The 22,504-nt window shown below is 36.9% G+C and overlaps 1 protein-coding gene across 2 annotated transcripts in view; it reads right to left on the bottom strand.

The window, feature by feature from the left end:
- Window positions 1-220: 220 nt before the first annotated feature.
- SAMD8 (sterile alpha motif domain containing 8) overlaps window positions 221-22,504 on the bottom strand; it is a 55,153-nt gene continuing 32,869 nt past the window's right edge. For both annotated transcript variants that reach the window (XM_039235191.1, XM_039235192.1), the window contains exons 3-6: window positions 12,347-12,442; window positions 9,774-9,891; window positions 5,099-5,249; window positions 221-4,924 (exon numbers count right to left, since the gene is read on the bottom strand). In XM_039235191.1, the coding sequence (XP_039091122.1) occupies window positions 4,620-4,924; window positions 5,099-5,249; window positions 9,774-9,891; window positions 12,347-12,442 (670 nt within the window). In that variant the 3' untranslated portion in view covers window positions 221-4,619. The remainder of the gene's footprint in view (window positions 4,925-5,098; window positions 5,250-9,773; window positions 9,892-12,346; window positions 12,443-22,504) is intronic.

The following is a 22,504-nucleotide window of genomic DNA, read 5'->3' as shown; positions in this document are numbered from 1 at the left end:
CAGGAAGATCACTTTTCTAGTTTACACAAAAGAAAAGGGAAAGGGCAAAGGGCTTATCTAAAAGACAATTAAGAATTAGTAAATGTCAGGGGCTAGATACTATATTAAGATTTAAAGTTCCTGGGTGCAGTCATTCACAAAAACAAAAACTTACTGTATAAAAAATAGACCAGCTGTATTAGGAATACAAAGACACTCAAAGAAAAGACTGCAATCCAACTTTCAAATGTTTTATTTTTAGTGGTTTTAAACATTTTAATACAACAAAGATATAAAATAATATATATTAGTTAAATCTGGCTTTAATTTAGAATCAAGATATTTACTTATATACAATACTGTGCTTCAAGGTATGGCTACCACAGGAACATTCACATCTTCAAGTAATACTAGTTTCTCTGTGGACAGAGTAACATTTAGGTAGCATTCTTAAAACAAAACACGCCCACTTAAGTCCAAACTAATTTTGCTTCCCCTGCCAAGTACCAGTTTCCACTTCCTTTGTTCCATATCAGGAATACTTCAATTGTCCTAACAATCCATTGAGTATCTCAATAAAAAAATTGTTAAAATTAAGCATTTTTAAGATGACATTAATAAGCCAGTAGCTTATACTGAAACAGACCTGAAATAACAACAAAATTATTATAGTATTCTTTCTTTCTCCTCCACATCAGGCACAAAGCACCTTATGCTTAAACGTGGAGTGCACTGGAATAAAAAGTCCTTTGGCTAATTTAGGTTAGAACATATTCTAAAAACCAACTTTACAGGTAGCTGAATTATGGCTTACAGATTTCATAGATGTTTTTATTGAACTTGATGCAAAATAATAGGCCACATTTTAGTTACTTGAAATTGGTGGCATTCACTGGGTGTGAGAGGTAGGTGAGAGGGGAGATCAAAACTACTTTCATAGTACTTTCAGTCATTCAGAGCTTCTCAGAGAAGGAAAAACCCTCAACTTCTTTCCTTTCTCACTTGTCACCTGAAGCAGTCTGACTTCTGATGTTACTAACAATCAAAACAAGTCACCTCTACAGAGGTATGGGGTAATTCAGGCTACCCTTTTTACAAATGCACACCATCTTAACCAGCAAGTAAAGATGGCATTAAAACTGACATGCTTTGTTGGCTTTGAAACTATCTAAATGAAACCAATCCTGCTTAGGAAAGCTATTGGACTACTCTAAAAGAGAACTTTCTTGTCTCAAATGCCTGAATACCTTAAAGAACTGACACATAACTATTACTATAATTACTTTTTGTAAGGGATAACTTAGGTCTACAAAAAGACTTCAAAGAATTAAATTTATTAGATCACAGAGTTTAAAACAAGAATATGGTTAACATCCTCAAGCACTTTAGAACAAGGATCCTTAAAAAATGTTTACTATAAAACTAATGATGAAATTGCCTTTTGCTGAATACACTCAAAGCAGGTTAGTGTTATGAATATGACTTTGAGTATATAAATTAACACTTTCCAAACAGATGTCTCTAAAACACACTGTTTCATTTCAGCTGTAAAAGGATTTGGCTCCTCGGTTCTCCATTTACAAATTGTAAGATTTTTGAAATTCTAAGTAAAAACACTTAGGCAGGTTCAGGGTAAGAAAGAGCCACTTGTGTTGTGTGAGTTACACAATCAGCAAGTCTTTCAGTCAGTGGGTGTTTTGCTGTGAACAGTCCACATTTCTTTAGCTGACTGGTTCTAAGATTACTTTCATTGCTTTCTGACTACAAAAAAAAAAGAACAAAAAAACAAAAAAACAAAAAAAACCCAACTTAAACAGATATGGAAGTTGTATTTTTACCCCAGCAATTCTGACCACAGAGAGCTATGGAGAGAACAGGCATTTGAGAATTCTGCAGCAGAGCCAAAAACGGTTTCTCCCAAATTACTCAGTAATAACAGTAAACGTGCCTTCTTCAAAATCTCCTACTCCCTACTAACTTCAATTACCCTTCAGTAACAATGCCCTGCATGGACTTAAAAAAAAAGAAAAATAAATAAAAAGAAAAAAGAGAAAAAAGGCTACACTGTCAGGAATATAGAGAAATGCATTGAGGACTTTCAATACAACCTCCAGTTTACATCCCCAAATCAAAACCTTCTTGGTTCATTCTATACTGAAATTTCAGTAATGATATAAGCTTTCACAAGCCTGCAACTGAAAACAGGGCAAAAAATATATAGATCTAAGGCTTGCAGCTTCTCCACCTAGCACATTCACACCCAGAATGTGACTATAAATACCACCTTTCCAATGTTTAGATTTTAACAACAACAAAAAAATACAAAGACAAAATCTGGAAAGTTTCTGGACAAAACAAAATGAAAAAAAAACAAAAAACCAAGTGTAATGTAGGTTTCATATTTAAAAAATAAATGGAAAAGAATTTTGTGTCAAAGTTTTCCAAGAAAGAGACTTGGAGATGATGGATTTATGTAAACACTGCCTTATATTAGTTATAAATCTAGCTTATCTTTTCCTCAAATCAGATATGACAAATGCAAGGCTGAAAACTTATTTTATAATCCTCACTGGAGTCTGCTGTTAGGCACTCTCAATGTCAAGAGTGCTGCAAAGTTAGTTACAATTTTTTTTTCTATTCTGTTCTAGAATAGTATCCATATGAAGGAAAGAAGACTGATGTTAGGAAACTTATCATTAAGTAGCTATCCACTTCATGAATTAATGCTGCCACAGATTTTTTTTCAAACAGGTTTTCAAAAGCCAACATTAGTCCCTCCATAGCTAAAATACGGGCTTGCTCTGTCACTTGGAAAGAATGGCAGTTACACATCTTTTGACCTCAAGAGTCAAAATACTCTAAGTGGCATAAGAAACATCCTTCACCCTTCATGATTATGCAGTTTCCTTAGATGAAGTGTTAGCATTTTTGTCCCTAGCATGTAAAAAATCCAATAACTTCAGATATTATAAGATTCTTAAGTATGAATTTTAAAACAATAATAAAATCATAATTATAATAATCATAATTTTAAACTTGAATTGCCTTGTGTCATTTCTCTGGTGAGAAATAAAAAATAATGTTCATAGTAGACTCAAATTGGGTAATTCAGCACTGGCTGAAACTTGTTTGCATAATATTCCTTTCCTGCTCTAGCCATTCAAGCTCCTCTACAGCTTATACAGGAGTGGGAATAGGACTCAAAACGCAAAAATAAAATATTTCACTCACATGACAAGCAGGTTTCAGCTAAGTGGCCTGATTTTAGACCTCAATATGTCAGCACTTTTTCTAACTCCTTGTTTTAAAATGGAATGTAAAAACTACACACTTAATTTTCCAAGTGGCTAAGCTCAATCAGTAGGGGCTCAAATTCCAATTCCATAACCATTCTACTGTTGTAACTATTAAAATCATTAAAAATAAAGTGACAAATGTTATCACAGAGGTCAGATGACTTACGGTACTAAATTTCTAGTGTAAACCTTAACTAAGTCATATCACTTTCTGACTGCCAAATTAAGACAAAAAATAGAAAGAATGTATGTACACAATTGTATTTAAAAATGGAACACAACAAAACCTTTTTATATCCAAATATATTTGAGACTGTTTACTTCTTATGGCCAAGAATGACATATATCAAAAACCAAAGAACTGTATTATGTCTGCAGCCTGTTAAATGTTTCTTTTCCGAAATAGAAAAAATATTCTTTGCATGCATACCTCCCTACTTAAGGACATAAGAACTTTATCTAACATTTGTTAAAACACTCCACTATTTTGCTCATTAAATAACATCATTAAAAAGCATAAAATTGGGTTGTCATAAGTCTAACTAACAACTACAGCATAAAGTTGTTCCAGGTACCTACCTCACTAAAATTAAGCCAATTTGATTCTTATGGATGCAGCCACTTTTCCCTCAAAAATACTCACTGATGGTCATACCGAGCCCTCAGAACAAAACAGGAACTGCATCTTTTGTTTTATCTTTGGTGAAAAATTCCACTACCATATTTGTACTGTCGCTTCGTGTATAGTCTTTTTCATTCTTTTCTTGTTTCAGGCATCCTGGTATGATCAGTATACTTTTCTTACAGATGGTTCAGAAAGCAAAAATTATTTGTTAGTAATACAGATTACCTTCTAGAGTTGCATTTTTTAAAAAGACAGAGATCAGTTCAAAGATCAAATACTGCTCACTTGGTAGGGGTTTTTCCCTTGAAGATATTAAGGAGCTTAAAAAAATTATTTCTTGACTAGAATCCTAATGAAATTAAAAACAAACAAATAAACAAAACCACTTTCAACCAGCAAATTGCTTAAGTTCAACAAGCTAGCACTCAACAGGTAAAGATAACAGCCTAACTTTGATCACAACATTGTTTGCTGAAAGAGAAATTTAAGGAAACATCTACTTAAACTTAAGCTTCCTTTTCAAACAGATCTGTAAGGACTCTTGATTGTTCTTTCTTGAATTCTATAATCACAGCCTTGCTCAGAACATGGAACTTTACTTTGTCAACATATAAGCCCAAAAGCAAGGCATCCAGGAACAACCAAGGGGGAGAAAGCAAAGTTATTCACTTTCAACAACTACTATATATTTAATCATGAACCCATTACAAAGGTAGTCTTTATCCAATTAATCTTTTCATTATTGTTGGTTTTGAAAATGGCCAACAATATTCATTAGGTACTGTACCATTAACATTGCATTCAAAAAAAGAAAACATGGGAAACCAAATTCTTGCCCTCCTACTCTGCTGATATGCTCTGGTATTGGCTAGAGTATGGTAGTACAAAAAGAGTCTTGTCGTGATATAAAAGGCGATAAACACATCAATGGAATAATGTTCATGGGCAGCCAAAATGAAGAAGATTCCAAAGAGGTTGAGAACCCAGGATAAAGTGTGCAAGAAATTCCAGCTTCTTGGTGTATCTGGGGAAAGGACAGAAAGATCATTTCAAAACCACATCCCTTCCAATGCTTCTAAGTCATGTGTTTCCTAGGTCATTCTGTTCCTTTCATTCTTCACAGAACGTGACACCCTTCCCATAGCCTCCTCTGCAGCCAGTCATCTGATATGCATGGAAGGATTAAAAAGATACTTACATTCAGTGACAAAGAAATTCAGCATAGTTAGGACGACTGTGTGGCCACTGAACATGTAATCTCCGCAAGTGTGAACACCAGTTAGAGTCATACCAAAGCCACTCCAAATGGCAAAGGCCCGGTGCAGTTTTTCCCATACACTGCCATAGATCTATAAAGAAAGCTACAGATTAGAGAGGTAGGGGTTTCTGAACATCCACTCCCATTGAAATTCAAATGCTGAATGACTTAGAAATAAGATCTAAAGAAAAGCAACCAGAATCCCAGTCTAATTCCAGACATCAAGAAAGGGTGGTCAGAACTATTCTGATAATTACATGAAATCAATGTAATTCAAATTTCTCTACTAGAAGTTCCTTTACAATGAAAAGGTCACTATTACACAAATTATTTCCAAGTTTTTAATCCAATAATACAGTAGTATTTGCTGGCTGTTCCTGCCAATTAAGAAATAGGCTAAGACAGTGGCAATGGCTACCATTCAATGTCTAGCCTCCCCCCCGCTTTTTAATGTTTATTTATTTTTGAGAGAGAGAGCGAGCGAGCATGTGAGCATGGGAGGGACAGAGAGAGAGGGTGTCACAGAATTCTAAGCAGGTTCCAGGCTCTGGGCTGTCAGCACAGAGCCTGAAGCAGGTTCCAGGTTCTGAGCTGTCAGTGCAGAGCCCAACGTGGGGCTTGAACTCATGAACTTTGAGATCGTGATCTGAGCTGAAGTTGAATGCTTAACCAACTAAGCCACCCAGGTGACCCTATTCTCCCCTTCTTAACTGGTAACAGAATCTCAACTTTATTTGAGGCAGCAATGAATTCAACTGAAACACTGTATTTCCTATCCTCTCTTGCAGGCTTGGTGTGGTTATGTGACTAAACTTTATATAGTAAGATATAAATGGAAGTGTAAAAGATTTCTGGGAAGGTTAATTATAAAGGAAAGAGACAACTATTCCTTCTAGCCTAAAACTCAGATATGATCATTGAAGCTCTAGCAGCCATCTTGGACCACCAAGTAGCCTTGAGGATACAAGCCAAGTGTTAGGATAGGAGAACAGAAAGAGAGAAGAATCATGGGTTTTTGATAAGTCCATATAGTTATAAGTGACCTACTTTCAGATTTCTCTTATGAGAGCGAATAAGCCATTGTTTGCTTATTAAACTATGCCACCTTGAATTTCCTGTTATTAACAACCAAATCTAATCCCAACTCCCACATATAAGCTTAAAAAAGCAATCCATTTTGAGGAAGAGTTTTGAGTAAAGGTCATTTTTTTAAGGCATTTAACACATAATAACTGTACAAAAATTACTAAAATTTTAATATGCATTTACTATGTGTAAGGCATACTGCTAAGTGCCTTATGTGTTACTGTATTTAATTTCCACAACAATCCTATGAAGTGATTCAATTGTGTAGATGAGGAAACTGGCTTAGAGAGGTCACACAGTTAGTAAGTAACTAAATGAGGATATGATTCTTTGTCTAGGAAGACCAGTTCCAAAATCCTACGTCTCTACTTGCTAGATGGGGTGCTGCCCAATTCATCAGTCATTTACTAAAGCCAGTTAGATCTTTAAACACACACACACACACACACACACACACACACACACACTTACAAAACAAAAAGCCAAACAAACAACAAAATTGTCCTATGTTTTAAAGATTCTACTGTAGCTAATTAACAACAGAAATAACCTCATTAGATACCGCATTTCATTAGAAATCTCACCTACTGATTACACGATACCCAGCTTTCCCTTTCTGCCTCAGTGGAAGGCAGGACAGGAAGAGGAATTTATTATTAGAGAAAAGGAAAGAGAAGTTACTAAAATATACATGGTTTGGTTCCTCTAAGACTTCTAATAAGAACAGGGTTGGAGATGATACTCTTGTGAAAGTAAGAAATTAGGCAGTAAAGGACAGAGACTACTAGGAAAATATCTCTCAGCCAGGGACAGGAAACAAGTGATGCCAGTCAAAAGAAAGCAATCATTTACTCAAGTTCCTCAAGTCTCCCTATCCCTTCCAGTCTTAAATGTCCCAAATATCCTTCCAGAAAAAGAAAAATTAAAACACAACAGACTAAGATGCGTTGATGAAACAAGTATAAAAATCTGCTTTAAGTAGTTCTTTCCTTAGGGTGGGGCCATGGCTAATTTCAAAAACAGGCAGGTTTCTTGGTTTTGTCCCTAGACCTCCTACTTCTGGGAATGAGATTTCAAGCAATTACTTTATTTCAATGAAAATGCCCTACGGAGTTCACTGTAAGGGATTTGATTGCTAGCTACTACCACCTTAACCTTCTATTTTTAACAACTGCTACAAATAATACAGGTCAATAAGTAGGTTATATTGTAATTTAAAGCAATTAACAGTATTTAGGGCGGATTTGAATAGAAATGCCCATATATAACTAACTGATAATGAAAAACAGTCATTAGAGACAGAAAAGGGGCTATCCATACTATAGAGGAATGGTATCTAATTTATTTTTGTAGTACATGTTGCAGTGCTATGTACATATACTATTCTCTTTAGTGGCTGACCCAACAATTAAATCCCTCAGTCATAGGAAATTCTCTTTTCAGTGTAATAAGCTTATATTTTTCTTCTTTAAAATCTCTTCTAATCAAATACCATACTATTTGGGGGAAACGATTCTATCCCTATTTCACACCATGTACAGAAATAAATTCAGAAGAGTAAAGATTTAAATAGAAAATATAAAAGTCTCATACCATCATCTTTCATTAATCAGAATGGCAATGAGTCCAAAAATTGGTAAGTAGTGCTGGCACAGGAGTGGGAAAACTGACATGTATACAGTGTAGATAGTAATGAAAAAATCTGTCTCTTCTAGTAAACATTTGAGCAATAATATCGTCACAATTTTTAATGTATATGTTCTTTGATTTCAAAATACCACTTCCAGGAATTTATCATTAAGTAGATGTTTAAATAAGTGAAAATACATAAATGTACCAGGATGTTTACAAAGACACTGTTTATAAATAGTAAGATTTGGAAACAACATAAATGTATATATATCATTTGGAAACTGGTAAATCATATAATGGAACACTGTAGCCATTAAAAAAAATGAGGTATAAACATATGCATTTCTTTAGAAAAAAAGTAAACAACATATTAAATAAAACATAAGTTAAAGAACAATATCTGCAATATAATCTCATCTTTTATTTAAAAAGTATCTATTTTATAAACTTATGTGAATGTGTAACCATGCTTAAAAATAGTCCATGTAGCTATATACCCAACTGGTAACAGTATTATTTATGGGATGGGTGAAAGAAGGAATTATGTGAGCTTTTACTTTTTTTATGTTTATTTTTGAGAGAGAGCGAGAGCGAGCGAGTGAGCTCAATGCAGGGCTTTAACTCAGGAATTGTGAGACTATGGCCTGAGCTGAAGTCAGATGCTTAACCAACTGAGTCACCCAGGTGCCCATGTGAGCTTTCACTTTTTAATTTATATGTTTTTAAAAAAAATAAAACATTTCCTTTACACAAAATCCTAAATGTCATATTAACCTTGCCCTCTTGCTTACTGGTCAGTCTCCTAATACCTTGAGAAAGTTTTGTCACCCTTCAGCTCAGGGCTGTATTTTTAATTCTTGATCTCCTTTGGCTGCTTAATCTTCCCTTGCTGGCATTTCAGCTATTTATATTGCACTAGAAGAACTGACACTTAATTATGTTTTACACTTTACAAAGAATATTAAAACAACAACAAAGGTGGTGTTAACACATATATTTGAATATTTGGGAATATATGACCAAAGTATGGAAGTTTAGAATAGTAGGATAATAAATTCTTCTGTCCAACGTTAATGAGTCTCAAAGGCCAATTTTGTATAGTACAGGTGGTTTTCAGGTTAAAAATAATTTTTTTTCTTATCTGGGTTTGTTGTTGTTTCCATCTGCATAATCTCTCCTCTCTCAATTCAATCAGAAAAGAAGATATGTCTACAATATAGCAAAACAAGCTACAAAGTTTAAAACAAAAACAATAAATCAGCCATTATTTAGTATGTCCTAGGAAAGAGTAAAGTTTAGAATAGAGTTTAGAATACTTTAAATGGAATATGGTCAAACTGTAAAACTTTTAAAAAAGAAATGATGAGGACACTGAAGTGACCAGAGTCATTTCATATGAGGAACCAAAATGATAACTGAAAGAAACTTTTCTTTTCTTTCTTTAAAAAAAATTTTTTTAATGTTTGTTTATTTTTGAGAGAGAGAGAGAGAATGTGAGCGGGGGAGGGGCAGAGACGGATGGAGACACAGAATCCGGAGCAGGCTCCAGGCTCTGAGCTGTCAGCATAGGGCCCTACGTGGGCTCAAACCCACAAGCAGTGAGATCATGACCTAAGACAAAGTTGGACGCTCAACAGAATGAGTCACCCAGGTGCCCCAAAAGAAACTTGTTTTCTATAGCTTCATGGCACAGGACCAGTTTCAATGGACAGATATAACAGGGAGGTAGATTCTGGCTTAAGATTTCTACCATCATTCCTAGAGGTTTCTTACAGATACTGAAAATACTGAAAAGCACATTTTACTATTAAGAGCAAAACCTTAGCCCTATTACAAAAATGGTGCCATCGACCCACCAAGAACAAAAGGGAAGAATGATAAAGAGGTAGCAGGCTACCTTTCCAGTACACTGCAGGTGCTGTCCTGGCACGGAGAGGGAGGTCACAAACATGGTAAAGCAGCGAAGCAAGAACACAGTACCCATCAGACTACAGAGCCTTCGAAGAAGTATTGACCTGTGAACAGAGCGACCAAAAAAGAGAGAAAGATCAGAAGGAAGCAAACCAAAAAAACTCCAGGCATCAAGTGTTTACCTAAAGGGAGAAAAGACAGGAAAACTACTAGTACTAGACTCTTTGAAGAGAACAGAAATCTTAGAGAACTCTTCATTCTAAAGCATCATTGTCCAATACAACTTTATGCAATGATGGAAATGCTCTATAAGTGTACTGTCTAAAAAAGGTATCTAAATGTGGCTCTTGAGTACTTGAAATGTGACTAGTACAACCAATGAACTGAATTTTAATTTTATTTCATTTTCATTAATTTAAATAGCCAGATGTGGCTAATACCTGCCATGTTAGACAATGCAGACCTAAGAGCATCATTTCATTGATAAGAAAATATAGCTAAGAGAAGGTAAAGAAGCTAGTGAGAAAGAAGTAAGACTAGTACCTAGCTGATTCTTAGCTTAATCGGTTAGCCCTGTTATTCATCTATGGCTCATAAATTGTTTATTTTATGAGAAATAAAATTAAACACATGATTCTGGGGAATTTTTTGCTCATTAATAACACTATGAATTGTTACTGACAGTAACACAGGTACCTCAGTACTGATAGTAGCTATTTAATAAATATTCTCTAACCTCTCCTAACTTAAACTTAAGCTATAAAATACTAAGTCTTTTGGGGAGCCTGGGTGGCTCAGTTGATTCAGCGTCCCATTTTGGCTCAGGTCATGATCTCGTAGTTTCTGAGTTCAAGCTCCATATCAGGCTCTGTGCTGACAGCTCAGAACCTGAAGCCTACTTCAAATCTGTGTCTCCCTCTCTCTCTTCCCCTCCTCCACTTATACTCTGTCTTTCTCAAAAATAAACAAAAAAATTTTTTAAAATGCCAAGTTTTTCTAAATACCAAGTTTTACGTTAAGTATACCTAACAAAAATTTTGAACTGCATTGTAATATCACTTGTACTGTCGGGGCACCTGGGTGGCTCAGTCGGTTAAGCGTCCTACTTTGGCTCAGGTCATGATCTCACTGTTTGTGGTTCGAGCCCCGCGTCAGGCTCTGCGCTGACAGCTAGCTCAGAGCCTGAAGCCTGCTTCTGATTCTGTGTCTCCCTCTCTCTCTGACCCTCCCCTGCTTATGCTGAGTTTCTCTCTCTCAGAAATAAATAAAACATAAAAAAAATTTTTTTAAATATCACTTGCACTGTCGTATTATTTTTTAAAATGCCTTAAACCAAAACAGACTAGAAGATTCTTAAAAACAGGAATTATGCTTTACACATTTTGAAATGCTCTTCCCACCCTCAAAAAACGTGGAACACAGATTAAGACATCTCAAATTTTAGTGTGTACACCTGGGATAGAGCCTAGGCATCTACAGTTTAATAAGAAACCTGTTGAGTCTAATGAAAGTAGTACAAAGAGCACACTTTGAGAAACACTTTCTTTGACTAATTAAACTTTAAAACTTGCACTTAACTGGCCACTGCTATGCTTTGTTAAACCTACCACAATTTCCTACAAGGTAAACTCTTTCTCTTTCTTGTCAAGAGTGGATAAATTCAAAGTCACCAGGTCTTGTGAGTCAAAGTTAAACCAGAAGTACTGGTGTTATACATGTTTTTAAATCACCTCTGGTTTCAGGCAATTCAGAGTTAAATCAAGTAATTCCCTCTCATTAAGTAGGAAAGAAGCCTCCCCTTATACTTTTTTCTTAATAAAAAATATTCTTTCCTTTATATTTCTTAGTGGAAGTGTCAAAGAAGCACTTTCCCTATTCTGCAATTTCCTATACCACCTTAAGCAAACCACACTGGCTAGATAGATGTGAAAGGTGTGCAACATAATCCCTTTTCTAATGAGCTTCCTCCAAGCAGAGAACAATGTCTTCCATTCAAACACTATCCTTGTCCAAAGACCATCCTTGGAGGACTTTCTATCTTTCTACAGAAAGTGATATTTCCAGGGGCGCCTGGGTGGCTTAGTCGGTTAAGCGTCCGACTTTCGCTTAGGTCATGATCTCGCGGTTCGTGGGTTCGAGCCCCGCGTCGGGCTCTGTGCTGACTGCCAGCTCAGAGCCTGGAGCCTGTTTCAGAGTCTGTGACTCCCTCTCTCTCTGACCCTCCCCTGCTCACGCTGTCTCTCTCTCTCCTAGAAATAAATAAAACATTAAAAAAAAAAAAAGAAAGTGAGATTTCCAGTTTGTGATATTTCCAGTTTCCAAGGAAAGTTAAAGCTAGACTGTCAGCGATGGCTAATGGCTGAACATTACCAACTCTGATCTTGGCATCCAGAATACATTCAGAATATAACTAAATTCTTGTTGATCAAACCCAAAACATTTTCCATAATGACTAAAGAAGGAAATTAACAAGGAAACCACAAAGGGAGAAACAAGATTTGATTAACTTTATCCAAGACAGTAAAAATATTTTGTCTTTTAATGGAATAACTGAGGTACCTGTGTTTGTGAAGAAGAAGAACCAGGAGCCAAATATAGCACAAAATCATCCCACATACTTCTGTCATGGCAAAGGCCCATGGAATTCTAGGAACACTGGAATAGAAAAAAAGTACATTTCAACTGACAAGAAGTGTATGTACATGACACCTTTTGCAACACTATACTCTTCTAGATGGTTTCTGCAACTTTTACCTCTTTTAGGAGAGGATATTTAAAGAAATTGGGGGAAAAACTGTTTCATCAATTATCCCATTTGCCAAAACTTCTTTGCTGTTTTTGATTCCCAATTAACGGTTCTCTATGAAGAAGTTACAATTCTTTTCTTCCTCCCTGTAGAATGGTAGACCCAGATACAAAACTGCCCACAAACATCAATGGGAAAAGGTTCACCTCTTGCATGATGTGCTAACTGCAGAATCCAGACAATCAGGGCTTGAACTTGACTTTTGTTTTTCTTACAGTAAATTTGTTTGTTTGTTTAGTTTTGTTTTAAAGGCAGTAAATAGTGTTGTTTTTTTTTACTCCTTTATTTTTCTGCCCTCCTTTGTTTTATATCCGTTTTCTTCTATTTTTTCCACTGATTCCTCTTTCCTCACCAAATCCACAGCTCCTGTGGTTACCCACTAGTAGAATACATGTCACATTTCTTAATTTAAAAAGAAAGAAAAAAGGGCATCTGGTTGGCTCAGTTGGTAGAGCATCTGTGACTCTTGATCTTCGGGTTGTGGGTTTGAGCCCCACATCAGGTGCAGAGATTACTTATAATCATAAAAAATAAATAAAAAGAGAGGAGGAGGAAAAGACAACTGAGAAGGGAAGGAGGTAAAAGTGGAAATTAATTAGTGAAAATACATCATCTCCAGGTGATTGTCTTATTATTTTTTTTAAAGGTATTTACTTTAAGAGATTCAGAGAGCATGAGCTGTGGCGGGGGTGGGAGAGATGGAGAGAGGGAGAGAAAGATAAAATCCCAAGCAGGCTCAACACTGCCAATGTAGAGTCTGATGCAGGGCTCAAACTCACAAACTGTGAGATCATGACCTGAACAGAAATCAAGAGTCAGATGCTTAACCAACTAAGCCACCCAGGCACCCCTGGTTGTCTTATTTTTATTCTTTGTACATTTCCACTAAAATTTATTGTACAATGTGTTAATTTTATAACTAAAGAAATAAAGGTATCTTTTAAAAATAAAACATGAAATCTGAAAGAAAGATATTAACAGTCTTATCCAAACCTTATTCAGAATAAGTGAAGAGAGTCCATTATCTTTAGTCAAGGATTTATCCTTTATCTATTACCTCAAAAGACTCCTTTTATGCATTTTTAATCTACTGCTGCCTTATTTACCTGGCATTACTGGGGGAAAGGGTTATATCACATATCAGAAATTTTCTGATTTAAAATACTTTTAACTATATAAATTTTTAAATGAACATTAAAAATAATATATATGTAGGGGCGCCTGGGTGGCTTAGTCGGTTAAGCGTCCGACTTTTGCTTGGGTCATGATCTCGCGGTTCGTGGGTTCGAGCCCCGCGTCGGGCTCTGTGCTGACTGCCAGCTCAGAGCCTGGAGCCTGTTTCAGTCTGTGACTCCCTCTCTCTCTGACCCTCCCCTGCTCACGCTGTCTCTCTCTCTCTCTCTCTCCTAGAAATAAATAAAACATTAAAAAAAAAAATCAGTTTCTCTTTAAAAAAAAAAAAAATAATATATATGTATATATGTATAAATATGTGTGTATGTAAAACAGTTTTACAATGTTTAGGATGAAAATAAGTTGGGGCGCCTGGGTGGCTTAGTTGGTTAAGCGTCTGACTTTTGCTTAGGTCATGATCTCGCGGTTCATGGGTTCGAGCCCCGCATCGGGCTCTGTGCTGACTGCCAGCTCAGAGCCTGGAGCCTGTTTCAGTCTGTGACTCCCCCTCTCTCTGACCCTCCACTGCTCACGCTGTCTCTCTGTCTCCTAGAAATAAATAAAAAAATAAAATAAAAAAAAAAAAAAGAAAATAAGTTTTCTGCCTCATCCCCTACCTAATTCTTGCTTCCTAGAGGCAATCACTTTCACTCTTGTGTTTTATTTAGCATTAAATCTTTTAGTCAGCCTCCCATACTCCCATTTTCTCTCCCCTATTCTCAACAGTTTCAATTAAAAAAATAATTTTTGGCTTTTACTTAATATAAGTTTCTAAATACCATTTGCAGCTGAGTCAATAGAGAACAATAATTAAATCCCTTTCTTTTTTTTTAAATGTTTTTTTTTTAAATTTATTTCTGAGAGAGAGAGACAGAGAGAGAGATGGTGTGAGCAGGGGAGGGTCAGAGAGAGAGGGAGACACAGAATCTGAAGCAGGCTGCAGGCTCTGAGCTGTCAGCACAGAGCTCGATGTGAGGCTCGAACCCACGAACTGTGAGATCATGACCTGAGCTGAAGTCGGACGCTTAACTGACTGAGCCACCCAGGTGCCCCTTAAATCCCTTTCTTGTAGTAGAAATTCTTGTAATTCTCTAGAGCTAAAAAAAAATTTTTTTTTTTGGTTTGCTCTGTTTCTTATGTACCTATCATCAATTCATTTTCAAACTATTCTTCCAACTCAATTTTTCCTTTTGGGAAATTCTCTCTTAGAGCTTTTTTCCAATTTAGTACAGCTGCATTTTCGAGGCCTTCTGTATGGCTTTTTGAAGTAAAACTTGACCTTCATCTTGGAAATTCCTCTTTTCCATATTAGATTCTTTGTTTCCTGAATCCATGTACTCCTCTTTTTCAGTTTACTCCTTAGTTTTTGATTGTGTTTCCTCCAGTCGTTTTCTGAGGAAGACAGGCTGAAGGACAAACTTGTTTTCAATGTTAGATTTATTGAGGTTTAACTTACAACCAGAAAAATTCACCCCTTTTAGCTGTATAGTTCAATGAGGCTGACAAACATTGCCAGTCATGTAATGACTGACAACTGCCACCACAATAAAGATATAGAATATTTTCATCACTCCAAAAAGTTCCCTGTGCCTCTCTGTAGTCAATCCTCTCACTTCTAGCCCTGGGGCAACAAGTCACTGATTTCTGTCCTATATAGATTTGCCTTTCCCAGAATGGCATATAAATGGAATGACAGAGTATTTATCTAGATACCTTTTATGTCTGCCTACTTTCACTTAGCATAATATATTTCAGATTCACCCATGTTATTGGATGTATAATTCTTTATTCTTTCTTTATCTACAATTTCCTTTCCTTTCACTGGTTGGTGGATATTTTGGATATGTAATGGATATGGATATATCCAGTTTTGGGTGGTTTTAAATAAAGACCACATACCAGTCTTTGCATGGATATGTTTTAATTTCTCTTAGGTAAATACTTAGGACTGAAACTGTTAAGGGTTATGTTAAGGGTATATTTAACTTATTTTTTATTTTTTTATTTCTGAGAGAGACAGCATGAGGAGGGGAGGATCAGAGAGAGAGACACACACAGAATCTGAAGCAGGCTCCAGGCTCTGAGCTAGCTGTCGGCACAGAGCCCGACGTGGAACTCGAACCCACGAACCGTGAGATCATGACCTGAGCCAAAGTCGGATGCTTAACCGACTGAGCCACCCAGGGGCCCGTTTAACTTTTTAAGAAACTATCAAACTGGGTGCACCTGGGTGACTCAGTCAGTTTAATGTCTGACTCTTGATTTAGGCTCAGGTCATGATCCCAGGGTTGTGGGATCGAGCCCTGTGTCAGGCTCCACACTGAGAGTAGAGCCTGCTTAGGATACTTCTTTCTCTCTCTCTCTCTCTCTCTCTCTCTCTTGCTCCTTTGCTCCTCTCCCCTGCTCACATTCTCTAAAATAAAAAACAAATTGTTAAAAAAAAAAAAAAGGCCACAACTATCAAGCTGTTTTCAAAGCAGTTCTGTCATTTTATATCTCTACCAGCAATGTATGAGAGTATCAGTTCCTCTGAATCCTCATCAGGCATTACTATCAAATTTTTTCATTTTAGCAATTCTATTAGCTGTGGGATTAGAAAATAAATATTTTGAGACTTGATAACTTAAAAATATACTTGGGTCTACCAGCAATTGTATTACTAGGTATTTCCAAAGGATAAAAAAATGTTTGCTTTTTATAATGCCTTCTGGTTCTTCCGTTGCTACTACAGCTATCAACTATCCTTTCAAACTATTTTAAGTGGGCCTGCCTAGAAAAGCATCCCTGTCTCCTAATTTTCTGTTTATGGTGTGCTGAAGGTCTTGGAATTGTGTAGCATAAGCCTCAGAAACACACTTTGAAACAAAGATCAGTGTAAAAGTGATTAGGAATGTTCCCAAGGGAAAATCTTAAGGTAGTAAGGAAATGAGACCAGGAAGGCAAGGAAGCGGGGTAAAGGCTTGTGAGGTTAACTATGGCAAGGGTAATTGTGGCTCAATTCTATGGGGAATTTGGGAGACAGTGTAGGTCCGAGTGTAGGTCCGAGTGTAGGTCTGACCTAAAAGTTGTCCCAATTAGAGAGAAGAGAAATAAAATATTTATACTGCATCTCATCAGTCATTGGTAAAGGGCCGTTGCTGGAGGGATGTAAATTCCTAAGCACGTTTGCCTCTTTCCAAGCAGGCATGATGTGTTCAGCAGCCCAGATGCAGCTCTCCAACACAGATACATTTGCTGGATGTTGGGAGTGTCCATGTGCAAGAAAATGAAAAAAGACATCTGAGAGTATACAGAAAAAATACTTATAGCACTCACTACCATTCTCCTATGAATCTAGCTTAAATGTTTAAGAGCATGAAGATTTGCAATGGGTGGCACTACAGGCAGTTAGGCAAAATTTGGTTTCACATCCCCATTACAAACTGAAAATTACATATGTGTTTACACACAACTTTGTACACAAATGTTCATAAGCAACATTATTAATGGTAGCCAAGAGGTGGACACACCCAAACATAAACTGATGAACAGATAAACAAAATGTGGTATATATCCATACAATGGAGTATTATTCTGTAATAAAAAAGAATGAAGTACTGATACATATTACTACATAGATGAATCTTGAAAACATTATGCTAAACGAAAGAAGCCAACCACACACACAAAGGCCACATATTGTATGATTCCATTTATATGAAATGTCCAGAATAGACAAATTCACAGTTGCAGAAAGTAAATTAGTGGTTGCCAGAGAATGGAGGGAGGAGGGAATGGAATGAGACTGATAATGGATAGGCGTTACTTTTTTTTTTAATGTTTTATTTATTTCTGAGAGAGAGAGAGAGAGAGAGAGAGAGAGAGAGAGACAGTGTGAGCAAGGGAGGGTCAGAGAGAGAGGGAGACACAGAATCTGAAACAGGCTCCAGGCTGAGCTGGCAGTCAGCACAGAGCCCGACACGGGGCTTGAACCCACGAACCGTGAGATCATGACCTGAGCCAAAGTCAGACGCCTAACCAACTGAGCCACCCAGGTGCCACAGAAGTTACTTTCTGCAGGAATGAAAATATTCTGGAATTAGTGGTGACAGCTGTACAGTTTTGTAAATGCACTAAAAACCACTGAATTGTACACTTTAAAATAAAATCCTCACTTCTCTTTCAGGTCATTTTTCCTTCTTTCTCCCACTATGCCTTGGTTATAGGCATCTATAGAACCTCAGTATCCTCTCTCTCATTTCTTGAAGATTTCAGCCTCTGGTTCACACTTTCTCTAAAACTTCTATTGTAACTTGGGTTCTTCTTACTCACTTCTCTTTTTACTTCCCCTTTGGCCTTGTCTTTTATTCTACTTCAGTGACCTGCACCCATGGTTATAACCGGGATATTGTCATTACTTGTCATTACTCAGATTACTTTTCATAATTTTAATTTCAAGAATCCTGTATTAACCAACACCTCTTTGCTTTCCATCTTATTCTTTCTAGCACTCTCAACTTCAATAATTTTGAGACCTAAAATCCATTGATCTTACAACATTTTCACTGTCCCTCATCTATCTCATATCCTCATGTTCCTTCTTATCCACCTGAGTCCACAGTCAGTCATTATAATCACTCCCTTGCCTGCTTTTCCTTCATCATACTGCCTAGCAAAACTTCAACCCTGCTTATTAAATCCAATTATCCACCTATTCCATCCACCTATTTTGAGTGAGGCAGTGAAAAAACACAATGCCAACAGGACTACTAACTTCAAGGAGGCGTGCTACGACATCACACAAGTGTAATTAGTTTCCTAGATGACTATTTTACACCTCATTCATTTTCCTCAAAATGCCATCTTTCTCTCCATTGTAACTCTCTATTCGCAGAGAAAATAAAATCAGGAGAGCATTTCCTCATGCTCTACCATCACATCTAGCAATGTGCTTCTGTATTTTCTATCTTCTCCTCTGTTATGGATGAATAGTCCATGTGCCTAAACCAACCTCTCCCACCCACTAGATCCTATCCCTTTTCATTTACTCAAGGACATGACTCTGATCATTCCATAACCTAAATTGGGTTATTCCTATCATCAATACAACAAACATACTATAATATAGCCGATTTCTCTACTGCCTTTACAGGAAAACTTCTAAGATTTGATTGTTTCCAATTTCTCTCTTCCCATTCTCTTTTTCTCTTTGCCCAATTTTTTTTTTTTTTTACTTTTCTTTGGGTATGAAAAGTTGAAAGAATAAGTACTTTAAGCTCTTCACTTAAATCCATCAACTATTTACAATAATTACCATTTTTCCACATTCATTTTATTTCACTTTCTATGCATACCTACATACACATACACACATACTGTTTTTGGAAGAACAGGACCCCGCCCCCTGCAAAATGTCTGTAAGCTGCTGATCTTATGACACTTTTCTCCTAAATACTCCAACATGTATCCCCTAGGAAAAAAAGGATATCCTCTTCATACCACAATACACTATTATACCCAGGAAACTGTAACAGTGATTAAGTGTTACACAACATTGTTTAATATGAAGTCCATACTCAAAATTTCCTAAATGTCCCCAAAATGTCCTTCATAGCAGTATTTTTTTTCTTGATATAGGTTCCAAATAAAGTGCATGTATTGCTCTTGGTTACAGCTCTTCAATATCCCTACAATTCCCCCTGCCTGACTTTTGTTTACTATAATATCTACATTTTTGGAGAGTCCAAATCAGCTGTCTTATTACACTGTTCCTTGTTCTGGAATTGTCTGAAAATTTCCTCATGATTAGACTTACGTTACATGTTGGGGGGGCAAGATTATTAAATAGTTGATATTGTGAACATCACATGCAATACACATGTCAGTTTGAAATGCTACTTTTGATTATTTGGTTAAAATAATGCACGTCACATCATGACACTGTAAAGCTACCTTATTCTTCCTATAATTAAGTAGTATGTGAAATGATTACTTTTTATTATAGTTTATTGTCAAGTTGGTCTCCATATAACAGCCAGTGCTCATCCCAACAAGTGCCCTCCTACATGCCCATCACTCATTTTCCCCTCTTCCCCACCCCCCCATCAACCCTCAATTTGTTCTCAGTATTTAAGAGTCTCTTATAGTTTGCTTCCCTCCCTCTCCTTAACTATTTTTCCTCTTTCCCTCCCCCATGGTCCTCTGTTAAGTTTCTCCTATTCCACATATAAGTAAAAACATATGGTATCTGTCTTTCTCTACCTGACTTATTTCACTTAGCATAATACCCTTGAGTTCCATCCACGTTGCTACAAATGGCCAGATTTCATTCTTTCTCATTGCCATGTAGTATTCCATTGTGTATATAAACCACATCGTCTTGATCATCAGTTGATGAACATTTAGGCTCTTTCCATGATTTGGCCATTGTTGAGAGTGCTGCTATGAACACTGGGGTCCATGTGCCCCTGTGCATCAGCACTCCTGTATCCCTTGGGTAAATTCCTAGCGTTGCTATTACTGGGTCATAGGGGAGTTCTCTTAATTTTTTGAGGAGCCTCCACACTGTTTTCCAGAGCAGCTGCACCAGTTTACATTCCCATCAACAGTGTAGGAGGGTGCCCATTTCTTCACAACCTTGCCAGCATCTATAGTCTCCTGAGTTGTTCATTTTAGCCACTCTGACCAGCATGAGGTGGTATCTCAGTGTGATTTTGATTTGTATTTCCTTGATGATGAGTGACACTGAGCATCGCTTCATGTGTCTGTTGGCCATCTGGATGTCCTCTTTGGAGAAGTGTCTGTTCCTGTCTTCTGCCCATTTCTTACTGGATTATTTGTTTTTTGGGTGTGGAGTTTGGTAAGTTCCTTATAGATTTTGGATACTAGTCCTTTATCTGATATGTCATTTGCAATGAAATGATATTTTCAAATCATGTGAATATCCTTGATCTTTCACCTAATGATTTTAGCATGCACTGATGACTTGCCTGAATCAATTACTATGCTGGATGTTGCAAAATAGGCCATCCATGATTATTTGCTGGTACCATTAAAACCTTATCAGTTCTTAGAAATCTTCCTCACTCTTCTTTATGATTAAGTAGTACTTTGCTATGCAGAGTATTATATTCAACCAGTTTTCCATGGATAGCCATTTATATTATTTCCAATATTTACAATTACTACAAATAACGTCACAATGAATAACTTCTGCATATGTTGCTTCCTATTTGTGGCTTATATTCCTTTAGGTAAATTTCAGTAAGTCTCATATTCTCTCTTGAACCCATTACAATTAGCTTCTGCTCTTACTAACTCTTGTGAAGGTCACTGATGATCAACATATATCTATATATCTCTATCTGGTGGTCAATTATCCACATTTTACTTGATCCCTCAGCAGCACTTGAAAACAGCTAATTATTAATTATTCCTGCCCTCTTACTTTTTTTTTTTTTTAACTTGGCTTTCAGGATATTACTTTCTCTCTCTGCCCTGACATTCTCAGTCTTTTTTACTCGTTTTGCCTTACTTCTCTGATTTCTGTTAGAATGTTCTTGGGATTGAGGGTGCCTGGGTGGCTCAGTCGGTTATGTGTCTGACTTTGGCTCAGGTCATGATCTCATGGTTCGTGAGTTGGAGCCCAACGTTGGGCTCTGTGCTGACAGCTGCAAGACTGGAGCCTGCTTTGGATTCTGTCTCCTCTTTGCTCTTCCTCTGCTCATGCCCCCTCCCCCAAAAGAAACATTAAAAAGATTTTTAAAAAAGGAAATATAAAATAGGCCATTCATTTAAAAAAAAGCAAGAAAGAAAAGAATGTTCTTGGGCTCAATCTTTAATCTTATTGCTTTCTTTTTTTTAATGTTTTTATTTATTTCTGAAAGAGAGAGAGGCAGCATGAACAGGGGAGGGTCAGAGAGAGGGAGACACTGAATCCAAAGCAGGCTCCAGGCTCTGAGAGGCTCTGAGCTGGCTGTCAGCACCGAGCCCAAAGTGGGGCTCGAACCCACAAACTGTGAGATCATGACCTGAGCCGAAGTCAGATGCCTAACCGACTGAGCCACACAGGCACCCCTAATCTTACTGCTTCTAACTCACTGGCTAGAAGGCCTTGTCTAACATCATACCTTTATCTACTGGTAACTTCCAAATTTCAGCCTATATCTCTCTGAACTCCAACTCATCTTTCCACCTCTTACTTGACATAATGATTTAGTGTAAAAGATATCTCAATGTAACATGTCCAAAATCAAATCCTTATATTTCTTTCCAAGTCAGCTGTCTTCCCATCTCTGTAAAGGGCAACTCCATCCTTGTCGGGTCGAAAATCTTGGAGTAATCCTTGACTTTTTTCTTACATCTTACATGCAAATCCATCAGCAAATCTTGTTGGCTGTGCTTTCTAAATATATAAACAGAACTTGACCCTTTCACACCATCTCTACCACCACCATCCTTATCCAATACACCTCATTTTTGTCAAGGTGAATTCAATAGTTTAATCCCTGCTTTGCCAAACTCGCATTCACACCCAGGCTATTCTCAATACAACAACTAGTTTCCTTTTTAAATGGTAGTTAGGTCGTTCTACTCTTTTCCTACATACTTTCCAATGGCTTCCCTTTTCATTCAGAATGAAAGCTAAAATCCATACAATAATCTACAAATCACTAGACAATCTGGATTCCTGTCTCCTCTCAGACTTCGTCTCCAACTGTTCTTCCCATCTCTCATTTACTGTTCTTTAAACAAGCTAA

Source organism: Hyaena hyaena, unplaced genomic scaffold (genome assembly GCF_003009895.1).
Source record: "Hyaena hyaena isolate Hyena2069 unplaced genomic scaffold, ASM300989v1 scaffold_97, whole genome shotgun sequence".
Lineage (NCBI taxonomy): Eukaryota > Metazoa > Chordata > Mammalia > Carnivora > Hyaenidae > Hyaena > Hyaena hyaena.
The sequence above is the reverse complement of the archived record's forward strand: the minus strand, read 5'-3'. Positions and strand labels throughout refer to the sequence as shown.